Raw genomic sequence first — 23,482 nt, forward strand, 5'->3', positions numbered from 1 at the left:
TATGAAATTTTCCTTTGCTGTTGTTGTTGTTCATTTACGTCGCACTAGAACTGCACAATGGGCTATTGGTGACGGTCTGGGAAACATCCCTGAGGATGATCCGAAGACATGACATCGCAATTTTGATCCTCTGCAGAGGGGGTGGCATCCCCGCGTCGGTAACCCGACGACCTGCACGCGAAGTCGAGCACTTTACGGTAGAACAGTTTAACGAGGACCCATACCGCACACCCTCGGTCCCTACGCAGGCTGATCCAAGTGGTCACCCACCCGCACACTGACCGTAGCCAGTGATGCTTGACTTCGGTGATCTGCTGGGGACCGTGTCTTAACGATTAGTTCACTGCGGGACAAATTTTCATTTGCATCCAGCGTGAATGCCCCTTAAGATAATAGGGAACTGTTCTCACTATAAGAGATTCACTACCTTACCCCAAGAGACAAGTAAAATCTGATTGGCGAGTTTTTTCGTTCCAGAACAAATTTCACGCAGATCTTCGACCGCATCTTCAAATTTAGTTACGTGATATTTTACATACAACGAGAATGGCACTTTAAATAAGCTATGATAATGAGACTACTACTCGTGACTGTCACTGGCTGTCAATTCAGTGGTTGTAAACAAAACAAATCATTTTATTTTGCTGAGAAACAGTTTTAAACAACATTTTCTTACCTTTTTGGTGAGAACTTATGTTAGGTTAGTTCATAAAATAAGTACTTTTCACACCCGAATTATTCCTCTAGCAAAATATTCCGCATTTTTCAATCGAATTTTGACAGTATATTGAGACTATTCCATGGAGAAGGATATGTTTCTTTAATTGTGCTCTAATTGTTAACATTATTTTAAATGTGGGCTGTGTCAATTACAAAAGAAGAATTTTTAATTTCTGTCTAAAGTTAATGAATCCTTATTATTTAAAAAAGTTAATTTTGTACATAACTGGTAAAAATTTATGAAATTGTATAATTATTAAGGCTGAAACGAATAGTGATTTGGCCGAATAGAAAGTTTTTTTTTTTAAATTCATTAATAAATATTATTTTATCCATACAAATAAATTTAGTCATTATTGAAAATTAATTAAAACTTAGTTATATTATTGGTAAAGGGTAAAAACTATAATAGTTATCCATAAGAAATATTTAAATTAAATAAAAAACTAAGTGCTGTAAAAAACAATAAAGGTGAAAAAGAGAAATTGAAAAAAAATCCTTTTAATTCTTAAAACAAACTTTAAATGCTAAAAATATTTTCCAGAAAAAAAGTTTCCAAAAAACATTAAAACAAATATGGTTTATCTAAAAAATAGTGTGCTAAGATAAAAACGTCCGTAAAAAAATTATTAAGCTAAACAAAAAGAAATAAAAAATCTATTTTCTTCACTTTTCACATTGCTATATTTTTAGAAATTGTATTATCTGTTAATACTTAAGATAAAGAAAAAAAATTGAAGCAGTAAACACAGTTTTACAATGCATGATAGGCACACAATATCTAGAGTTCTCTCTAGGAATAAAAAGGGGTAAGTTGCTTCCTCTTAGAAAAGGACACTTGGAGTTTTAAAAGGGCACTCACTTATTAGAGTAAAAGTTTACTAAAATGTGTAATATCTGAAATTGATCCTCAACAATTTTTATGTTACTATCTTATACTGTATTTTATTTGTATATTTCAAAAAGTAATTTTCACTCATCTAAATACGAGAAAAAAAATTTGCTTATAAATAATAATTAAAGGCATGCTAAGACAATCTTTGTGCAAATATTTTTTTTTCTTTAAAAAAAAAACTAAAAAATATTTTTTGATAAACGGCTTAAAAGATTTATAGGAAAGTTATTAGAAAATGAACATTTAAAGGTAATTTTTTTTAAAAAGAAAAGGTATTTACTTAAAAAATAATTTTAAAATCACTCAAAAAATGTATTAATATAACCCCTGGAAAAAAAAAAGAGAAACATATAAAAATTTAACCAGCTGAGAATAATTCTAACAAAGTAAATATTTATAATAGTAATCAGAATTAAACCTATAAACACAGATAGTTTTTGTGTGTAGTTATTATTTTAACCGTTAAATTTTTAAAAAAAACAAAAAAAGGGAATATGAATAAAAAGGCTCTGGTTTTAAAGGATGGCAGCTTATTTTTAAAAACAGGGCAAAGAGAGTGCATTTATAAGGATCAAGGGGCAGGCAAGGTGCGTCGCACTTCTAAAAACACTTAGGGAGAACACTGTAATGTGAAGTTTGTGTATATGTATGTGAGCAAACATTGTTTCAATTATAGGTTGCAGTATTAGCATGAAGGTAAATATTAACCAAATAGACAATATGAAACCTCAAAACACTTTGTTCTTGTATGCAGGTCAGCTGACTTCTGCAGTATAAAATGCTCATTTTGTCAAAATGGAAGTTTTAAAACCATAAATGAGATTCCGCTGATCATAAAGCACCAGAATTTGTCACTGAAAAATTTAGTTGAAAAAATGATGTTTCTTTTTTATAGGAATATTGAGAGTTGCACCAAATATCCAGTGAAACATTGCCGAAATTACAACTTGCAATTTGTAAATTTTTACACAAAGTTTATGTATGTAAATAAAACAGCTGTAAATTATGTAATTAATCTTTCATGTATTTTTCTACTAAATAGGACATTGTTTTATTGATTTAAATTTACTAAATAATTTTGTTCAATTATTAAAGCACTTAAAGGATATTGAATGGAACAACTATGTCATTACAATAATATGATAATAATACAATAATTCTTATTTATCAACACATTATTGTAATAATAAAATACAAAAATTTGTTATGGAACTGCTTTCAATGATAGAATATTTGAATAGACATTTATGTCACTGATAGTTAAAATAAAATATATTATACTTTTATCTAAAATATATATTTCTCACTTGAATTTATAATATGACAAAATAAAGGAATTATGAAGTTAATTTTTTTAGAAAAAGATTTTGCAGACTCTTTCTGACCCACAATATATATACAGTTAGCCTGCGGACCATTTGTTTGACTGTATAGATAAGAAAGAAATAATCTCAGTCTTATTTAATTGTGGAAGCATAATATTACCTTAATTTTCTAGAATAACCGAGAATGAATTCGTAAAATTAAGAAATAATATAAATATCTATCATTTCATTACTGTCAGCATAAGTATCTATCATTTTGAGGTTGCTTTTTTTTAAAAGAAAAAATCATCATGTCTATTAATAATTAATTATAACTTTCTAATATATTTAATAAGTGTTTTCCACTTTTTTTTTTACACAGTGGTTAAGTCAACTTTTTGTTTTATTTACTTTTCTATCAAAATTAAAATACATAGTTAACGTCATTCAATGCCTAGGCTATTAATGACTTATATATATTTATTTAATGCAGCTTATTTTAAGCTTTATTAAATATTATTATTATTATAACTTTATTATTATTATAACTTTAATGTAACATAAGTGTTGAATATTATGAAAAACTCTTGACCCCATCCAATTTTTAAAGCTGGGACAGGTTTCTAAGATTTTTTGAGAATGGGTTATTGTTATCTATACCAGCTAAATCTGCTGTAAAGAATGTGGGTCCTGCTTGAGGTTTTTTTATTGTTTATCAACCTATCTGCGGGGGACAAATTTCAGGATCAAGTTTATCATTCAATGCCTCTTTTAGAAATATTTCTTATGTGTATTCTTAGTTTGCTTGTTTTTTGGGATATTTCATTGTTTTTATTCTTTTCTGATACCTTGTTTGTTTTATAAAAAAATAATTACATAAATTTATTTATGTCTGATATTTAAAAATTTGTATTATTTTGTACTATTATAGAAATTCAAATTTTCGCACATATTTTACTCTTATTATTTTTAGGCATTGACTCATCTTAGGATAATAGTCAAAATTTTGCTGCTGCAAAATGCCTGCCTTAAGGAAAGCCAAGTACAAACCATTTACTAAAGAAATTATTACAAAGGGATATGGTTTTAATACACCACAAGATGGTTCTGTGTGCAAAATAAAAATAATTCTTGATGAAAAAAATGTTATTACTGAACTAAATGATTCCAACGAAAAGGAGATAGTCGTAGGAGATGTTGATGAACCAGTAGACAGAATATTAGAAGATTGTATCCGTACTATGAAGGAAGAAGAAGTTTGTTCCCTACTGTTTCTGCACCCTTGTCTCAATGACGACTCTTCCATACCAGAAGATTCAGTGGTTGAAGCAACAGCAGTTGAAAATGATGAAAATAAAAGTGAAGACGTCAAAGATCCCACTTCATCGGATCAAAATTCAACTGAAGCCATTGATGAAAATGTAGAAACACAGGATGACTGTAAAAAAGATGATCAGTCTTTGGAAGTGACCAAAGCTCCAGAATCTGTTTCTAGTCCTGAGGAAACTCTACAAGAGAAACTAAAAAACATTAAAAACCTTTCAAATGCAGTTGAAATTCATTTTCAGCTTTTGTCTTATACAAGAGAACCTGAAATATGGGAAATGAGCATAACTGAGAAATGGCGCAGAGCAAGTTATCATAAGCAAAGGGGATTGGAATTATATTCTAGAGGCGCATATCAGTATGCTTTTCGTCGTTTTGGCTTGACCCTCAAATATGTTATATCCTTGGAACATGATGTACCATCAATGCAAGAAGAAGGGATGGATATTAAAGGATTGAAACTTTCTTGCTATCTTAATGTTGCTGCTTGCCAAATGAGACATCATAATTATGATTCGGTTGTAATTAATTCATCTAAAGCTTTAAAGCTGCAGCCCAACAATGCCAAAGCTTTATATAGGCGTGGCTCTGCTTATGTGCAGTTGCAAGAATATGAAAAAGCTAAGGATGATTTGGACATTGCACAGCAACTTGAACCTAAAAACCAAGCAATCGCAAAACAACAACAGCTACTAAAAAGCCAAGTTCAGAAGCTTAATCAATATTATGCTAGTGCTATGAAAAAATATTTCTCATAATTTAACGGTAGGTAGAATTAAAAAAAAATAAAAATGTTAATAGAAGTGTGTATATTTTTAAATGTCTGTACTCAACTTAGAAAATTTGGTTGCCATTTTCATAAGTTATATTATACATAATATTCATATTCACATTAAGTAAAAGAAAAGTTTTATTAACTTAGTAAGATTAGTTATGGAATCTATTTAAAGTTTAAAACAAATATGTTATATAATATATTTGTGAAACATAGATATCTGCTCTTTTTAATCATCATGCTTTGGCAAATGGCTAGGTGTAAAGAGTTGTTTCCTTTTTGTAGATTGTTTATCTACCTTATAAGATGAGATAAACTAGGTGTTAAAATGTGACTTACTATGTGTATAATCGCCAGAGAGTTAATGTAGTATAAAATACTGGAGCTTAGCTTTTGATATATTAAAGAAGAAATTTGAAATTATTTAAAAATTAATGCTGTGTTATTATGCAATTACATTGTTTGCATTTCTGCATGCATTTTCTACCTAACTTTTATGTATATAATATTCTGAGAATTTTTTTATTATATTTTTGCAAAAAAAAGCGTAACAATTTGAGTCAACAATATCAAGATATTATAAAATCAATCAGTTTTCTTCCTTTTATGTTTAATACATGACATTTTGAATATTTAAAAAAAAATATACTCAAATGGAAGAAAAAGATTTAATTTCACTAAAATATCGGGCACTGATCACAATTTTTTTTTTACACCAGGATATCAGGGCATCTGGAATTTTTAGATCTCTGATTTTAATCATAATTTTATTCCATAAAAACGATTTTATAATTATTTTTGAAAAAGAAATCCAAAGTTTTGAAGGTTTTAGGTTGGGGAGAAAAATAGTATTTTTTGTAACAATTGTTGTTAAAGAAAGCATGCAGATAATGAAAGCAAAAAACTTTTTATTTATAAGTTTTCTCTGTTTAGCATAATTCTATTTAATTTGGAAAATTTTTTAGGAGCTAATTAAACATAAAATATTGCTGATATTTACTATATACATATTCAATGCAAATACATATATCTATATACCACATACATGTATATATATTCAATATTAGAAAGCACTATTTTTGCAGATATATTCATGTAAGCTGATGACGACTTTATATCTTTTCATTGTTATATTTTCTAATTTTAATTAATTTTATTAATTTCTCGATTTTATTAGTATTTTAATTTTATAATTTTTTTCTCTTTAATATATTTTTTTCTCTGTATTTCTATTTTATATATACATGTCAAAGCTATTATCTTAAACTTCCTTTTAGGCATATGTAGTTAAAATCCCATTGGAAATAAATAAATGTAGCCTAGCAATTAATAAACCTTACTGTGATTAATTTAGGTCCTGAGTCTGCATGAAATTTTTTTGCTCCCTTTACCCGAAAAAAAAATTGTGCTTCAAAATGCTTATAATTAGGGTCCATTTAGTAGAGTGTGCTTTAAAGTAATATAATACTATCTTAAAAAAATCGTGTTTTATAACCGGCATTGAACAGCTGACCAAATTCTGAGATTTTACGACTATCAATGTTCAACTCCGTAGCTTTGAAATTTTGAACCCAAACCAAAAGACAAGAGAACTTCTGGATCAAGCCTTGGTGCTAACAAACTTTTGCAAAGGAGTTTTTGATGAAACTAACCCGCATTTGGGTTACATTGATAGATTAAACCACGTAAACCTTAGTCCGTTGGCAAGGGGATTCTAAATCATGATTCGTTTAATACTGAGAATACTTTATGTCGGCAATGTAGTCAGTGCGAGCCGGGAGCAGAATTTGCTTCAGCCAGCCATTGCTGGGATTTGAACCTAAGTTAATTCATATGGAGGCAAACGCTTTTTTCCCCGAGTCACCATGGCTGTAAGAATACTTTTTGACATCAGAATATTTTATTACAATGTGTAATTTTGAGCCACTTCGAAGCAATGCCATGGGCCCTACAGTCCCATATGATAGTCAAACCTCTTAAAGTAAGAAGGATTCATATGTTATATTAAAAGTTAAAATCCAAAATATAATGTAGTTAGTAGTGTTTTACTTCATATAGAAAATGTACAGAAGAAAAAAACTTTCATAAAATAAATAAAAGGTTTCACAAAAAATCAGGGTTCGTGATTTTTTTGATTTTTTAAAAAAAAATCAAAAGAATCAGATTTTTTTTATTTAAATCGGATTTTTTTGATTTAAATCAGATTTTTTTGATTTTTATTCATACACATTGTAAGAACTTTAGTTTATGATTAAAAATACTTTATAAATGTTTAATCAAAATTAAATTAATATGAAAGCAATATTATAACAATATTTTAGAAGCTCTAACTTACTAATATAATTTTTCATTATAATACATAGTTTTGAATGCATAGCAACCATTTTGAAACAAATGCATAATTGAAATTTGAAGACTAGATGAAATAGAGAATTTAATGAAAGGGGTCTGTCTAGGTTTTTCTGAGAGGTATTTATTTTGTGAAAGTTTAGACATAATTTGTGAAAATTAAAAATAACATTAAAAAATCAACCCAAAAATATGGATTTATTCGTTTCTTACAAAACACAAAAATAAAATTTAAAAAAAAAAAAGTATTTTGTGAAAATCGTTTTTCCTAAAGTTGAATTTGTGAAGGTTCCCTAAGCAGTAGCAAATTTGGCTTGGGCAGACTCTTTAACTATTAAATTTAAGTATCAATTAGCAAACCATAATTTTAATTTAAAATTGTGCTTTTTTTTTCTCTTGATTTTTAATATGACAAAATAAATGTAACAGATTGTTCTTATAAATGTAGTCACTCATCAATTTTTTTATATTAAAATATTCATTTTTAATTCTATATCAAAATAGACCAGCTAAAAAAAATTTTTAAAAAATCTATGCACTCATTGGAATTTTTTTTCACAAAATTTCTTTATAGAAAATCTGATAATATTAAAGATACTGTAAACATATTATGAGAAAAAAAATACCAGTTACCAGTACTCTACTGCCTCAAATAGACTTTGAAAGGGACGAATGACACTATATCAGGAAAAAATATTTGAATTCATTATCCTTTTTTCTTTCTTTCTATTTTTGCCATATTAGGGTATAATTCTTTTTAATATAACCCCAAGCTTTAGAAATATACATTTTTCTCCAATAAAATATAATGTAGATTTTAATATCATGCTGTTTCAATGAAAAAGTGGAATTTTAATTAAGCTTATTCGCATTTTTTTTCCAAAATTCCTGTCTATTAATTACTTTGTTCAGCTATGCAAGTCTATATTAAGACAATATTAAATGCGTACTTTAATCTGCACTTTCAATCTCAAGAATCAAAAGATTTTTAAAAATGTAATTTCAAATGTGTTGGAATTTAACACACACCAAGAAAGAAAGTAATTTCGTTAACTAAAACTAATTATCGCAGCAATTTATTTCAAATAAATTTTAAAACTAAGAAAAGAAAATAATAAAAGTATCAATAATTTAAAACATTGTTTTTTAACTTTTAAAATCAATATATATATTTAAAAAAAAATCAGTTGATTTAAATCAATGATTTTTTTAAAAAAATCATTTGATTTAAATCGTGATTTAAATCAAGCTGATTTAAATCAACGAACCCTGCAAAAAATACTTCATTTTTTTCCCATACAACTTTATATGTTCTCTATTTTTCTGTATACTTAAAATTTTAACTAATTGGTTATTTTATTAAGTATTTAAATTAATTTGCTTTTTATATTAAGACTTGTGGCTTGTAGCTAACTGTTTTATTAAAAAAAATTTATGCATTCCCCCCCAAAAAGTTGCAGTGCCTCCTGACTTATAGTCAGAAATGATATGTGTTACACATTTCAGAATCGAAATATAAAATTTATTTTTAAAGGTTCTTTATCTATTAAGTTATAATATATAATCTTTCAAAAACGTATACAGAGTGGCCACCCACCTGGAATTATCAGGGAATTTTTTTTATGCTGGAAAAAACCTGGAAAAATCAGGGAATTTTAAAGAAAAGCTGGAAATTTTTTTAATTTCACTAATGTAAATTATTTACTAATTTTCTTAATTTAAATTATTTCATCCATTATACCCATTTTTTTAGACGGAAATGTATCTCCAAGCAGTTTAAATATCATCAACTTAGCAATACTTTGCTTGCATCAAAATTTGCTCCATTACAGCTCCGTTAAACTAGAATGCCACATAAAATTCTCCCACTGTTGCTAAACGAATGTGGAAATCTTTGACCGCTATGGACTGTGCAATTTAGGAAAGATTGTGGTAGAGGTGGAAGAAGGGATATTAGCTTCTGTTTTTAAATTCTGTCCTTGGGCTGAATCCATTTATGGCTTAAGTTTGTTCCTATGATTTCGTGGTAATTTTTTTCCATTTTGACAAAATGTTTTGTATTTTTAACTTAATAAAATTCTCCAAAAATTAGTTGGTTATAATTTAATAATAATAATAGATTTTATATTGCACTCTTGTTCTGAAAGCTTTTGTATTCCCATTAAAAGAAATCTGTGAATTATTTTTTCTCAGCAAACCAACCAATCACACATTTTTTTTATAATCGCTAACAGCAATGTTTATCGACAAATTGTTACAATTGTTGCATTAATGCTAATTTTTTCTATTTCATTTTAACCTTTTATAACATATTTTAATTTTAAAAAAAATTTTTTTTTAAGAACTAACTATATACTAATATTTAATTTTACTCTTTTGTTGGTCAATATATGATTTTTGATTCAAAATTTTGTACCGAAACATTAAAAAATGAATAAAAAATCTTGCCAAATTGTCAAAATAAATTTTTTTTTTCAAGATATGTTAAAAAAATATCATTTTGAATAAAATATTTTATAATATAGACACTTTTCTCGCCTACACTTTATTAGAATAAAGAAACTAAAACCTGGAAATTTTAAGATTTTTATCTGGAAAACCTGGAAAAATCAGGGAAATTTGAAATCTGATTTGAATGGCCACCCTGGTATATGAATGTGTATTGTAAAAGTGTGTATTTGTTGTCCAAAAGTGTGTATTATGATTAGAAATCACCATATTTTTCTTGTCTAACGTCCACAAAGAAGAATATCCATTAATGTGAGGTTAATTGAAGAATATATGTGTAATAGCTTTATCATGAGAAGTTTCTTTTTTATGTCACTTAACCATATAATTAGGAATATAACTACTTTTTGGTTTATGTAATGCTGTTTGTTTCAATATTTTGTAGCAAAAAAAAAAAAACATATGACCTAAGTCATCTTGGTCAAAAATGTATCATAAATATTGTTTGTAAGCATATCTACTTAATTGTCTAGAAATAATGTTAATACGGTATGGTACAAAAAAATTGAGACTTTCAAAAAATGCTTTATTTAAGTAAACAAAAATAGAAATCAGAAATTAAAATGCATTTCAAGATGTCTTATCTTTATTCAACATTATACAGATAAATCAGTAGTAAATTCTTTCTTGTTTAGCATTAATAACCATTTGAAGCTGTCGTAACACAGATTCAGCAAGAGACTTGAAAGTGGCAAAAGTTTCTTTCGGCCCATATTTTTATAAAAATCTTCCTTAAATTTTTTAACTGTCTTTTTTTTTCCTGCTTTTTCAAATTTATTTTTTAATATTCCCCACAAACTCTCTATAGGAACAACAAGCATCTACCCATTTTGCGGTTTGTCTTGAAGTGTGAGGAATAGCATTGTCATGTTGTAACAGAAAGCCATCTGGGTAGAATGTTTCCATAGTGGAAAGGAACTTTTGATAATTGTTCAGAATCCCAATTATCATTTTTGCATGCTTAGCATGATATTCTTAGCTTATCATTTGCTGAGAAAATGAGAGGTACTTCAGATCGCGGTCTTCTTTAGGGTCCCTAAGCTTATATAAGGTATACTGCTTATAAAAAGTTTCAAGTTTTTTCCTATTTCTTTAATAAAATGAAATATATTTTTTAAACAAATAATGTCGATTTGCCTTAAGCAGGGTTGGAGTTTTTGCCGGCAAAAAGGGTTTTTTGCCAGGACAGTGGCAAAAACTGGTAAAACCCGGCAAAAACCAAATTAACTAAATTGCTGATTAAATATTATTACAAAATACTTGAAACAAATTTAAATCAATCATAAGGAATAATAATTTTGATACATTACATGAAAAAATTATTTTTAACATATTAATAATTAATATAAGGGTAATAATTTTTAAAAGATTGAAAGTTTTTTACCTCTTTTCATTTTAGAATCCTTAAGTAAATGTCTTTTTACAAATAAATAAATATTATTTGTATAATATTATTATTTATTATAAAAAATTATTATTTGTACAATAATTAACTACACATGTTGATAGATATTTTATGCTTTAAATTATAGTTATATTAATTTAAAATAAGTTCATTTCACTGGAAAAAAGGGAATAATCACAAATTTTCCAATCAATAATGTTTTAAACTACTAAAATGATATATTATTACATTATGATTTAATTATGGAAGAATAATTTTGTTAATTTTTTTGTAATTATTTATATTTATAGTATAGATTACAATTTTAAGAATATTTTGTATCAAAAATGTGTTTTTGTCCTCTCATCTTGGAAAATATAGGTTTTTGCCACTTTTTGGAAATTTGCTTGGCAAAAACCTGTTTTTGCCAGGACGGTTTTTACCGGTATTTACCATGGTTCTTTCCACCTGCGGCAAAATCTTGCCAACCCTGGCCTTAAGTAATTATGTTCAGTAGTTTAGTTCCCTTATAACATCTTTTATATACAAAATAAAATGGTGACACAATAATAACCCATAATGCAAAATTTTAAAAGTCTTACTTTTTTAGCTGTAAACTATATTTGCTGACAATGTTTCTCATACTGTTTTAGACTTTCAGTAATGGAAAAATTATAAAATTTGTCATTTAGATTAGAATTGGAAAAAGTTTAATAACAGTCAGAAGAAATAAAAAGTAAGTCAAAAGGCTCTATTTATTACATTATTATCCTGTTCTCAAATAAATTAGCGAATCCAATGTAATTTATCTATAACATAAAGTACTATATTGTATCTTTATAATATAATCATTGCTTTATAATCTTAAAAGATTTTGAAGAAAAATAAGAATGTGTGCCTTTGATGTGAATATAAGAAAATATGAATATAAAATGTGAATATTAAAAAAAAGAAGATACTTCCAGTAATTACTGTAAAATATTTTAGGCAGCACTTTAATGCTATATAATTGATCAAATAATATGATAAACATTAAAGGTGCTTGTCTTGATTTATGAGCAATGGTAAATCAAATTATTTCAAAAGTGGGCTAAAATGTTATTTGTAATTTATTAAATGTTATTTGTTGATTTATCTACTGACTTGTTTCTTTGAAACACCTGTACTTGTGATATTTTGAGCATTAAATTAATTTTATTTACTTTAATGAGTAATTTTGACATCTTTTAATATTTATTTCTCTAAAATCGTATTTAATCGAAAACTACTGTGAGTTTGGTCCTTAGCCGATTTTTTCAGTTTATGATATTTCAAATGACTGTTTTCATTATTTTTTCCTAAATATATATCGAAAACATTCATGAGCAATTTACAGTAAAATTAGCATATTTTTATTTTATTTTTTTATTTGTTATTTTTGCAAATTTTGATGCAAGCAAAAATAGTGGATTTAAACATTTTATACTTCTTTTTTTTTTTAGAAAAAAAGGAAAGAAAATCTTTTTATATTGTTGACTAAAAGAGTATCACTGAAGATTTTATTTCTGTAAATTTATATTTGTCATTTTCGGAAATTTAAAATAAGCAAATAAATTTAAATCGATTCTTAAAAATCTATGATAACCTAAGGAATGAAAGAATAAATTTTTCAACTCTATTTTTTCAAATTTCTTGATCATCATTAACAAGCATGTCGGAATTTAAATGAAGGGTAATAAAAAATCGACGTTTTTACTGCTTAAAATTAATTATTATAGTATTTCGCGATTCAGTTTTAAGGCGTCACATGATACACAAATATAGGCAAGAGTATTGAAAAATAATTTATTGTTTTTATTAAATTTTCAAATAATTCCAAACACACAGGAAAAGAAATTCATCTCTATTTGCATTATTTATTAAGTTTTAAGCGTTTTTGGGAAAAGGGCAACGGTTTTTCTTGCAAAAACACAGTGGAATGAAACACTTAAACCTGTCTGATTGCTGGAGGAATCACAGAGGATATGAAAGACGTTTATTAGAAACACCGTTATACGGGGATTGGACAAAATTATGGAAACACTTCAATACTAACTAATTTTTCATATTTCTCAAGAAATATTTAGTGAATTATTTTATAACTTTACAAGTGTTTAAGGTCATACGATTACTCATACATATCAAAAAAGTTTTAAGTTTTTAGAGGTTCAAAGGACCATCAATAAATTGCTAACGAAGAACTGTTTTTGAACACCCTATGCAAAAATATCACAATAAGCTTGTAATTTGTACGAATTTGGTTGCGATATGCAATAACTATACAAAATTTCGTAAACGTAGCTTAAATATTCATGGAGATAAGGATAATTTTTATTTAAGAAAAAAAAAATTTTTTTTGCCTTACATTTTGTTATTATAACTGCAGAAATATTCTATAAATTAAAAAAAAAAAAAAAAGGAATTTTAGAGCTATTGTCAATTAGTTACAGAATACTTTATAATTTGAAGAAAATAAAAATCATTTTAAATCGCGCAAGATATGAGTATTTCAAATTGCGCATGCTCCGAAAAAATTTTAGAAGTTTTTTTTTCTCATAATTTTGTTCTGAATCGTATTTGGTAACTTATGAACACAAATCCGATTTGAATATTGTGAAAACTTGAAAAGTTTTTTATTATTTTCTAAGCAGCATTTGGAAAGAAAGCTGTGAATGGTAAGGCATTTTTCAAAATTTGATTCTGAACTATTTATCAAGATTTATTAAAAATGACATGGGCATTACATTGGACCATAACCAATTAAAGGATGTTTATACCATCGCATTTTGTTGTCCGGAGCATCAGAGTAGAGTATTATCATTTGTTATTAAATTTTATGACAAAACACAAATTGAAATTTGTGGAGAACTCTATATCATTCAGAGCTTTTCCAAAAATGTACAAGAAAAAAAAATACACACGAAAATTGCTAGAAGCATTTCGATTTTCTAGGTTTTCATATCGATTTTTTTTTCGTAGGTTATACCAGATACGATTCAAGACATAATGAAAAGAAAAAAAATTCGGTGCTTACTCAGTATGAAGGGATTACTTTAAATGTTCATATGTTACGCAACTTACAACGAATTATTTTTCAAATTTTAAAATTTGATATAGTTATGGTAAAAAAAACGTAAGGCAAAAAAATTAGTTCACATATAGCACGATGAAGACTAACGGAAAATGTAAATTCATTTGAATTTGCTACTCGCTTTACCAATTACGTTTTGTGTTTTCTGTATTTTTCTTGCATATTTTTTTTTCTGTTTTTTGCTTGATTGGTTTATTTCGTATTTTTTACGTACTATTTTCATTGAGAGTGCTCCTCATACTATTGTATTGATATTATTTTTCTTTGGCTATATTAATACAATTTTAGAAAGCACTACTTTTTGTGGATATAATCGTGTAAGCCAGGGATGAGCAAACTTTTTTGGTCGAGGGCCAAAAATCGAGAAAAAAAATGTTTGGTGGGACAAATAAAACTTTCAAAATTTAAAAAAAAAAGCGATATACAAGTTTTAATTTAAATATTTAGTGAGATGAATGAAATTGCGATTTCGTTTTTAAAAGTTCCTTATATTAAGGTTCGAAGCGAGATGTGCCTATTTTACTTTTCTGTTAGTCCACTTCTGAAATGATTCTTTCTAAGGTTCAAAGTTGAAAACTCTTGTTCACATATATAAAATTAAGCAAACACAGAGCTGATTTTCTGGGCATGAAATATTAAATTTTGGAAACTAGCTTTTGGTAATGATTTGTAAAACTTTGGCATATTTAGAAACAACTGCTTCAGATGATTGTTAGATTGTCCGCTCGTTGGATCTTAAAATGCGTAGTCTGCCAAATGTGAAGTACAATTTACCTATATTAGATTCCTCGAGAAAGACAAACTCTAGTTAGAGCCAATCTAAAGACTATTCTATGAAGAACTTCTGCTTTCAACATTTTACCAATTGAAGCTGTCTGTGCTAACTATTTCCATCAATTTATGTTTTGTAGAACAAAAATAGAGAAAGTAAAAAGTCTATCAGTACTTTGCTAAAAAAGGAAAAACAGAAATAATTTTAAATAGTTGACAAGAAAATGGATGTATATTGTTTATGTATATTGCCACTGATCGGCAAATTAAAATTATATCCGCGGGCTGGATAAAACCTTCCGGCGGGCCACAGTTGGCCCGCGGGCCGTAGTTTGCCCATCCCTGGTGTAAGCTGATGACGAGATTATATCTTTTCACTATTTTGTTTTCCAGCTTTATAGTTATTTTTTTTATATAAATATTTTTAAAATTGTTTTATTTTAATTTTTTTTCTTCTCTTTTCATTAATCTTTATTATATTATTTTCCATGTTTTTTCTATATTTTAACTCATATGCATGTAAGTTAGGCTTATCTCTTAAATCTGATATCAAGAACATTTTTTATCAGATTTATTAAATAAAATATCAAAATATAAATCTTGCTACAACTTTAAGCATAAAAATAAAATCTTTCGTTTGATATATTTCATTTTATAACCGGCGTTGAGCAGCCGGCGCAGTTCTGAGTTTACAAGTGTCACTGTTCAACCAACACCTCCTAGAAGAAGGAAGGCCTCAGCACGGATCAATTTAGTAGTCCGATGTGACGAAGTTAACTGCGCAGTTGACGAAAAATAAGAACGATGTCATTACGTTAGGGGTACTAAGCTGCGCAGTGGTTGAAAATACAAAATATGTCATTACGTTTGGACTACTAAGGGATATTTATGGTAACCCGTGCTGAGGCCTGTTCTTTCTAGGAGGTGTTGGTTCAACTCCGTAGGCTTTTAGTTTTGAACCCAACAAAAAAAGACAAGGAAACTAGTGGATAAAGCATTGGGAGAAACTATGCGATTACATGGAAAGGAAAACTTTATACGGTTAGAGCCCGACAGCAATGGGATTCTAACCCATGTACTGACTACCTACGGGGATATTTTACGTCAGCACTGTAGTCGGTGCAAGCCGGGTGCAGAATTCATATCAACCAGCCATCGCTGGGATTCGAACCTGGGTCACCTCATAGGGAGGCGAGAGCTCTATCCCTTGAGACACTGTGAAAAACCGGGTGAAAAAGAAAAAGTTGGCAGAAACGTTATTTAATAATTTACTTCGTAATGCTTTTTTCTTATACGTAAAAATAATTGCATCGTTTATTTATGATTCGGTCATATGTGGAAATTCATTCGGCAAAATGAGAATCCTCCTTAAAATATAAGTTTGCAGCGTCCCTGGATAAACTTTATATTAAAATGAACGTAATACTTGGAAAATTAACTGAGACTATACCAATTCGATTCTTATAAGTTACAAGCAATATTTCATTTCTTACTTTTTCGTGCAGAATCATAGAAAGTTATTTTTTTTAAATGATTTTATTTCATAGTTTTTCGTCTTACGATTCGTTAAATTTCTAAAAAATTTGCTCTTTATTTATTTATTATTATTATTATTTATTTTCTCATCGTTGTAAATTTGGTACTGATAGTAAGCCTCGATTTAAGGTCAGATGCGTTTAACTATTGAGAGAAAAACTTATATATAAATCCAATTATCTACACTGTTATTTGTAGATGGAGAAGATAACTGAAGATAGAGGTTTTTTAGTATTTTATTATCACTTTAGATATTAATTAAGTAACTTTACAAAAAAAATTATAAAAGATGATATCGTAACGATAAATACTTAACTGGGAATCGGTGGAAATTTTATATTATTTGAATATAAGATGCGGCGAGCTCTCGAGTAAGGCTGTAGTTAGATTCGGACATTCTAACTACCGACTCCGCAGCTCTGATCAGCACTATAAAATTTTATACACAAAACTGAAAGACATACATCGACAAAATTAATAAAAGCTAAAATATTTTTTTTATTTATTGCCTTTCGCTGTGGCTTTACACTAAAAGTTAAGCAAAACAATGTTTTTTTCTTCAGAAGTTAATCTCTTCAACATAAAGATTGAGTGCAATCAGACTCATTTGAACTCCATTCGGCACGATGCTGTTGTTCGGAGGTCAACTCATGGTAGTCAAAATTTTCCACTCCCTTCGGTGGTTTTATGCTCTTCGGTGCACAGCAAAAAAAAAAAAAAAAAAAAAACAATTTCTACAGTGCCTATTAGTATATTCGGTACTTGCTAAAACAACACCAATCACTAATTCCGAAATTAACTAAGCATCATTGGTATCAAAAATAGTATGGTGCTTTTTTTACGTTTTCCCTTAACAAATCTCAACCTTTTTTCCATTAACTTTGCTTTTTAGTAATATAATATTGTCTTTATTACAATGACCGTTGATTTTAAATTATTTAATTTTATAAAAACGCGTTTGAAAATCACAACTATTAACAAAATAAACGCGTGGTTTTAGATAACTTTAGGAATACTAATTCGGTGACGTAGCCCATTGATCACTGAGCTAATAAAAAGATATTTTAATATTAAAGAACATAATAAACTTCTTAATAGATTCGTCTGCTGTTAAATCTATAGCAATCTGTAATGCTTAATCAATGCTTTCAAACATTTGTCATAAACCGATTAATTGAAATTTTTAGGATCGCTGGCTAAAATTCCTCCTTGAAGTCGTTGTACATAATTCAGGACCCGAGCGGAAATGGTTCTGAAGTCGTAAGAAATTCAAGACAGCGTTCCAAATCAAGGACCGACAAAAATACAGAGTAAAAGCGAAAGAAAAGTTGAATGAAAAGCTAATATACAGCTGTTAGAGGCTGTTCTTGACTACTGTGGTAACTAAAAACTAATTCTCTTAAGGTACAGGCGGTCACCTGTTGTTTTAGTTTCATTCCTACCAAGTACTCCGATTAAATCAGAGTATTTTTCTATAGTAATTAAAGTGAAAGATAAAAGTTTTTCATTTTCTAGCACTTAGTACAATAAAAGTGTTACGATCAAATCTTCGTATGTGTTTTAAGTTTGCGTGTTGTATGTTGTGAAGGTCAAAAATCTTTTTATGGCACATTTTTTAAATTGAGGAATAAATATTGATGTATGAAATTTGCATTGCATGCCACTAGGATAAAACCAAAAGGTTGGTAACTATGAATTTTAAACACCACTTCTCGTTTTTATTTTTGTTTCGATACCTATTACGTCACAACAAGAATGAAATAATAAATAAAAGTACAGCATCCTCTTAGTAAACTAGAGAGAAAAAAAAATGGAGATTGGCAGGAAGCTAACTTTTAACTATTACTGTCCAAGGCAGCAGTCAAATTTGCGACTATTACGTATAGAAGTAGTGAATCACAGAGGAAGGTCAAACCAAATAAGAATAAAACAAATGTTAAATTCTGAACCATATAAACAAATTGAACACAAAAAAAAAAAAAAAATTCAAATGGTTTTAGTTAGAGAGAGCATTTTAAGAGTGGCTACAGCAGACTTTACAAGAGTTATCACAATGCAAAATAAAGAAGAAGAAAAAAAGAGATGAGATACAGAAGAGAGCAAAGAAAAAGGAGATCCTAGAGGTAGATGACTATTAAAAATAGGAACCTTTCTTGTTTAAACAAGGGATGTGTGTGGAAAATTACACTTGACCGGATAGAATGATCTCAAGTACCAACTATGTGGAGAGAAAAAATAAAAGACTAAATTAAACTTGAGATTAGCTTTGATCCGCATGTCTTAAATCCATAAGTAAAGTTAGACTTGTATCGTAAAATATGCATACATATTTGAAATATGTATACACATTTATAATTTATCAGGTTCTTAAGGTATTAATCAATTTTTACTTTTTGTTTCATGTGAAATGGACAATTTTGTGAATACTCCGTTTTAAATAAAGCAATTTTAAAAAAGGCAGTGTACCTTAAAAGAAACTTTTTATTTATATAAATTTGCCATAATTTAAACTGTCTATGGTATTGGGAATAGTCTTTCCTTTAAAACGTTCTTCAAAATTAAATCTTTCTTCTTTTTTTTTCTCCTGATGTTCGCACGTTGAGAAAGATGTCTAAATTGGCTTTCAGAGAAAAGAATACTCATAGAAGAATGTGACACCTATATTCCAACGCCCCAAGTAGGTGAGCGTGTCGTTTTACCAAGCATCAAATTCCGACGACTGTGAAATTTTCCTTTCATTTGATTGAACCTAGAGTCTTCCTAATTGATACAACCGATGACCATACAACTAACTGGCTTTCTTAAAGCGTGCGAGATTCGCTGGAATTACCGAGACCTCCAAGTTTAACGAAGCCACTTATATCCTCGATGAGTGAATTTGAGTTGCTAGGATTGGACGCGTGATCCGACTTGCCGTCGAATAAAACCATGGGGAACGAAAAATGGCAGTTAAACTAACTGTGCAGCTCTTGTCAAGAGAAGCCTCTGAAACTTCATTACCTATATTATATCAAACGATGGAGCTGTATTCTTGTCTTATTAATGGGTAAGTTTTAAAATTATTATTTTAATGATTGTACTCGTTGAAGTAACATGCCGATGCAATACAAATTAATAAATTATTTATGTTGTATTACTATTTTAAAAATGGTTTTTTTTTCTTCTTTATTTTATAAAAACTTTAAAATTTTAAACTCTAATAATTTTAAAACTTCATAAATTTATTATTAATTATCATGAATTTATTAATTATCATAAATTACTCATTTTATGAAAAGTGAGTTAAAAGTAGTGAATAAAATTTAAATTTGAAAAAAAAAGAAATATCGTTGACTGTTCATATTTTGTTGTTAGGCTTCAAGCTTTTCTGAACTTCGAACCGAACTAATTGGTAACAATTAGCTCGAACAACATCGAATTTCTCACAAAAAAATTCTTTTCACTGTTGGTCAATAGGGAATTCGTGCATAAAAGGCTAAGATCCTAACAAAATTGTCCAGAATATCTTAATGAGAACACAATTTACACTTTTGGTATATGATTCATGAACTTGCTAGGGTTTTCCAATATAATCTTTCTCAAAACATGACACTTTTAATCGAGTTCATAGTTAATAAAATTATTTCAGATATGAATGCCGCTTATTAACAGTTTATTAATTAATAAACGATATAGTTGTAAAAAAGGAGACTCGGTATATATAAATAAGCAAGTTTGCAAGACAAACGATTGTTTCAACACTAACAACAAGTGCCGTTATCACTGTCGAGACATGAATTTATCAAAATTTATCCGGAAAGGATTTTCGTATTAATTTTGAAATATGAACTATAACAACAATAATTTCTATGAATTTATTCAATGACATTTTTATTAGTAAATAAAATATATAATTGGGTACTTGCTCGTCAAGAAGAAGTCCTTCCATACCCAAACATGTGACCTATGACGTCAGGGCCAGCTAATCTTTATCAGCAAAAAGGCGCATTAAAGTTGAGCCAAGTTTCTCTACATAAGTTTAGAATGTTAATTAACGATAATTTAGAATAAGTTGAAATTTAATTTTTCTCATCTACTTCTTTTGCTTAACCTAGATAAATTATTTACTTATGTCTGTCTTTACTTATACTGTCTTTGTGTTACGTCTGTGTATAAATTCACAGTGAAATAATTGAAATCTTTAAGAAAGAATCTTTGTGAAAGAATTTAGAAAGTGTCACTTGAGAGAATTGATACTTGACGGGCTTGGCCTATTCGAAATACAACGGAAAGAACAGTTGCTAACGTAAATAAATGCCACGTTTTAACAACCAATCAGGATCCCCCCCCACACTACATCACTTGCAGGTATCCCATTAAAACAATGTAGAAAAGGATACGTAGTAGGCCAAATTAAACAAAATCAAGAGACAGACGATTGTTGGTAGTCCTTGGAATTATTTCAACAAATGCCGTCATCTTTGGCTAGACGCAGAATTATTCTTCATTTTGTATACTGGCACTGATGATGGATCTTTCTCAAAATTCCAAATAGATAGTCTATTTCTCGAACTTGTTTATTTATGTTTATCACGTTGTTTCTACTTGGTTTTATGCCAGCACAAAGAGAGCCCTACTTTTTTTTTTCTTTTTAAAGAAATAATTATTAAAATTATTGATTCTTGTAACTGAAACATTCAGTTTCTTTTTTAGAACAATGTATTTTTTTAAATTAAAGAATATATTTCTGACTTAATTTTTTATGAGTATAACGAATTGTTAATTTCTGAAAATAATTAAAAAATCAATTGTATGCGTAAATTTTTTAAATTAAAAATTGTAAAGCTTCTCACTAGAGGATGAAAAAAATTGATTCACGATGTGCTAAGGTATACTGTAAAATATTTGGGAGCATTATGAACCATAAAATCATTCAAATTTGTTTCCCTAATACAATGCAATGATCGTATTTCTTAAATTTCAATGCACTTTATGATTCAATTTGTATGAAGCAGCACATTAAGTTATAACAAATTTGCACCGTTGATGGTTAAAAGGTTCACATTGGTAACACATTATGGTCGAATATTTAACCGATTTTTTCTGAGAGTAGAAATTAAGAATAAGTGGAAAAAATTCTATAAATAGTGATTTAGGAACCACAGATAAGATGTCATAATATATAGACATTGTTTTAGTGATCAGAATTTAAACCATATTTGCTTATATTAATTGTTATGTAATAAAAGTAATTTCGATGAAATATTACTTCAGAAACTCATAGTAAATTTAAGATAATTTATTTTATCCACATTTTGTTGATTATTCTCATAAAGTCTAAAAACATTAGAATTCTGTATTTTTTCAGGCAAACCATGTAATGTAATTTCTAATTTATAAAATATTGTACATCTATCCTGAAGTTTGTGATTGTACATCATCTATAATATTTTTATGCGAAAACAATTCTATAGATAGTTGTTTAGGAATCAGAGATAAATTTTAATAGATAATCATTGAATTAAAGATTAAAATCAAAAAAAATTTTTTTAAATTAATTGTTCTTTGAAAAAGAAGCTTTTTTATTTCAAATCTTTTCTATACTATTTCAGAAACTCATAGTAAAATTAAATAAAAACTTGTTTTGTCCTTATTTTAGTTAATTATTATTATTTAAATTCAAAACAACTTATTTTGTCCATATTTTAGTTCATTATTATTATTCAAATCCAAAAAATATTCTAATTTTATTTTATTTTTCTCCAGAAAATCAGATTTTGTATTTTATTGCGTATAAAGTATTTTCCATTTATGCTTAAGTATGTGATTGTACATCATCTGTATGATTTTTATGCGAAAATAATTCTATAAACCGTGGTTCAAAATTGCAAATAAGATATCATAATCAATAATCCATTGTTGTAGCGATTAAAATCTGAACCCTTTTAAGTAATATCAAAAGGTAGCTTTTATACAATACTATTTCAGAAATTCATAGTGAATGCAAAATAACCTATTTTATCTACATTTTAGCTGATTATTATCCTAAAATCTAAGTATAATTAGAATATTGCTCTTTCAGAAAAAACCTAATAATGTAATTTCTTACATGCAAAATATTCTACATTTATCATGAAGTTCATGACTGAACATGCATCATCTATTCGATTTTTATGAACTTTATAATCTAATATATAATTTTTTTTAAGTTTATAGTTAATTACTGTATTTATGATTTTTGTTAAGTAAAGAGGTATTTTTTTTAAAAATAAAGTTTCAATATTTCGTGAATGATATATTTAAATTAAACTAAATGTATCTGTCTATAGAATAGAATACACTGACAAAAATGATGATTAATAAACTTCAATATGTTCGCTGCTTTTTCCGCTCCACCCCTCCCCCACTCGACCTTCTTTTTAATGCGTGCAGCTCTTAGCTAATTCTGCCTGGATGCATGATGCTTACAGATAATAAAAATACTGCTATCCTTTCGCAACGTGACTTTAAGTCACAAGGCTGTTAAATATTTTTGGATTAAAAATATAGAGGTGTTTAGACAGAACTACATTATTCTAACGGGATGTAGATTAATGTTTTTCTTGATAAAAGTATTATTTTGGAAAAAATTTAAACTCAACATATGCATAAAAATTAGAATTTTTAAAAATATGATATGATTAGAAAGATTGGGTCCCGTTTAGAATGCGTTTTGTTGCAAGTGGCAAACTCATCACGTGGACTAAATATTAAATAAATGCTGTACCTAATTGACTTTTAATTGATGAATCGACTAATTGAAGATAAACATTTACTTATCTCAGAT

The 23,482-nt window shown here is 28.0% G+C and overlaps 2 protein-coding genes across 10 annotated transcripts in view; both read left to right on the forward strand.

Annotated features, from left to right (window-relative positions):
* The first annotated feature begins 583 nt into the window (after positions 1-583).
* On the forward strand, positions 584-5,037 carry LOC107456355 (peptidyl-prolyl cis-trans isomerase FKBP4). 4 transcript variants are annotated; one of them, XM_016074215.5, is made up of 2 exons: positions 584-700; positions 3,893-5,037. In XM_016074215.5, the coding sequence occupies exon 2, from the start codon at positions 3,939-3,941 to the stop codon at positions 5,001-5,003; it is 1,065 nt and encodes a 354-aa protein (XP_015929701.1). In that variant the 5' UTR covers positions 584-700; positions 3,893-3,938; the 3' UTR covers positions 5,004-5,037. The 4 variants fall into 4 exon arrangements, with proteins under 4 accessions (XP_015929701.1, XP_015929702.1, XP_042895411.1 ...); XM_016074216.5 differs by having other exon boundaries at positions 596-683; XM_043039477.3 differs by lacking the exon at positions 584-700 and adding an exon at positions 1,447-1,529.
* Positions 5,038-19,549: 14,512 nt separating this feature from the next.
* The window catches only part of per (period circadian regulator), a 94,717-nt gene continuing 90,784 nt past the window's right edge, over positions 19,550-23,482 (forward strand). For all 6 annotated transcript variants that reach the window (XR_015432622.1, XM_087159724.1, XM_087159722.1 and 3 more), the window contains exon 1: positions 19,550-19,723. Coding sequence is in view for 5 of the 6 variants with exons in the window: in XM_087159724.1 (XP_087015850.1) it covers positions 19,620-19,723 (104 nt within the window). In the remaining variant the exon portion in view is untranslated. The remainder of the gene's footprint in view (positions 19,724-23,482) is intronic.

Source organism: Parasteatoda tepidariorum, chromosome 3 (assembly GCF_982258835.1).
Source record: "Parasteatoda tepidariorum strain Cologne lab strain chromosome 3, Ptep-v5.0, whole genome shotgun sequence".
Taxonomy (NCBI): Eukaryota; Metazoa; Arthropoda; class Arachnida; order Araneae; family Theridiidae; genus Parasteatoda; species Parasteatoda tepidariorum.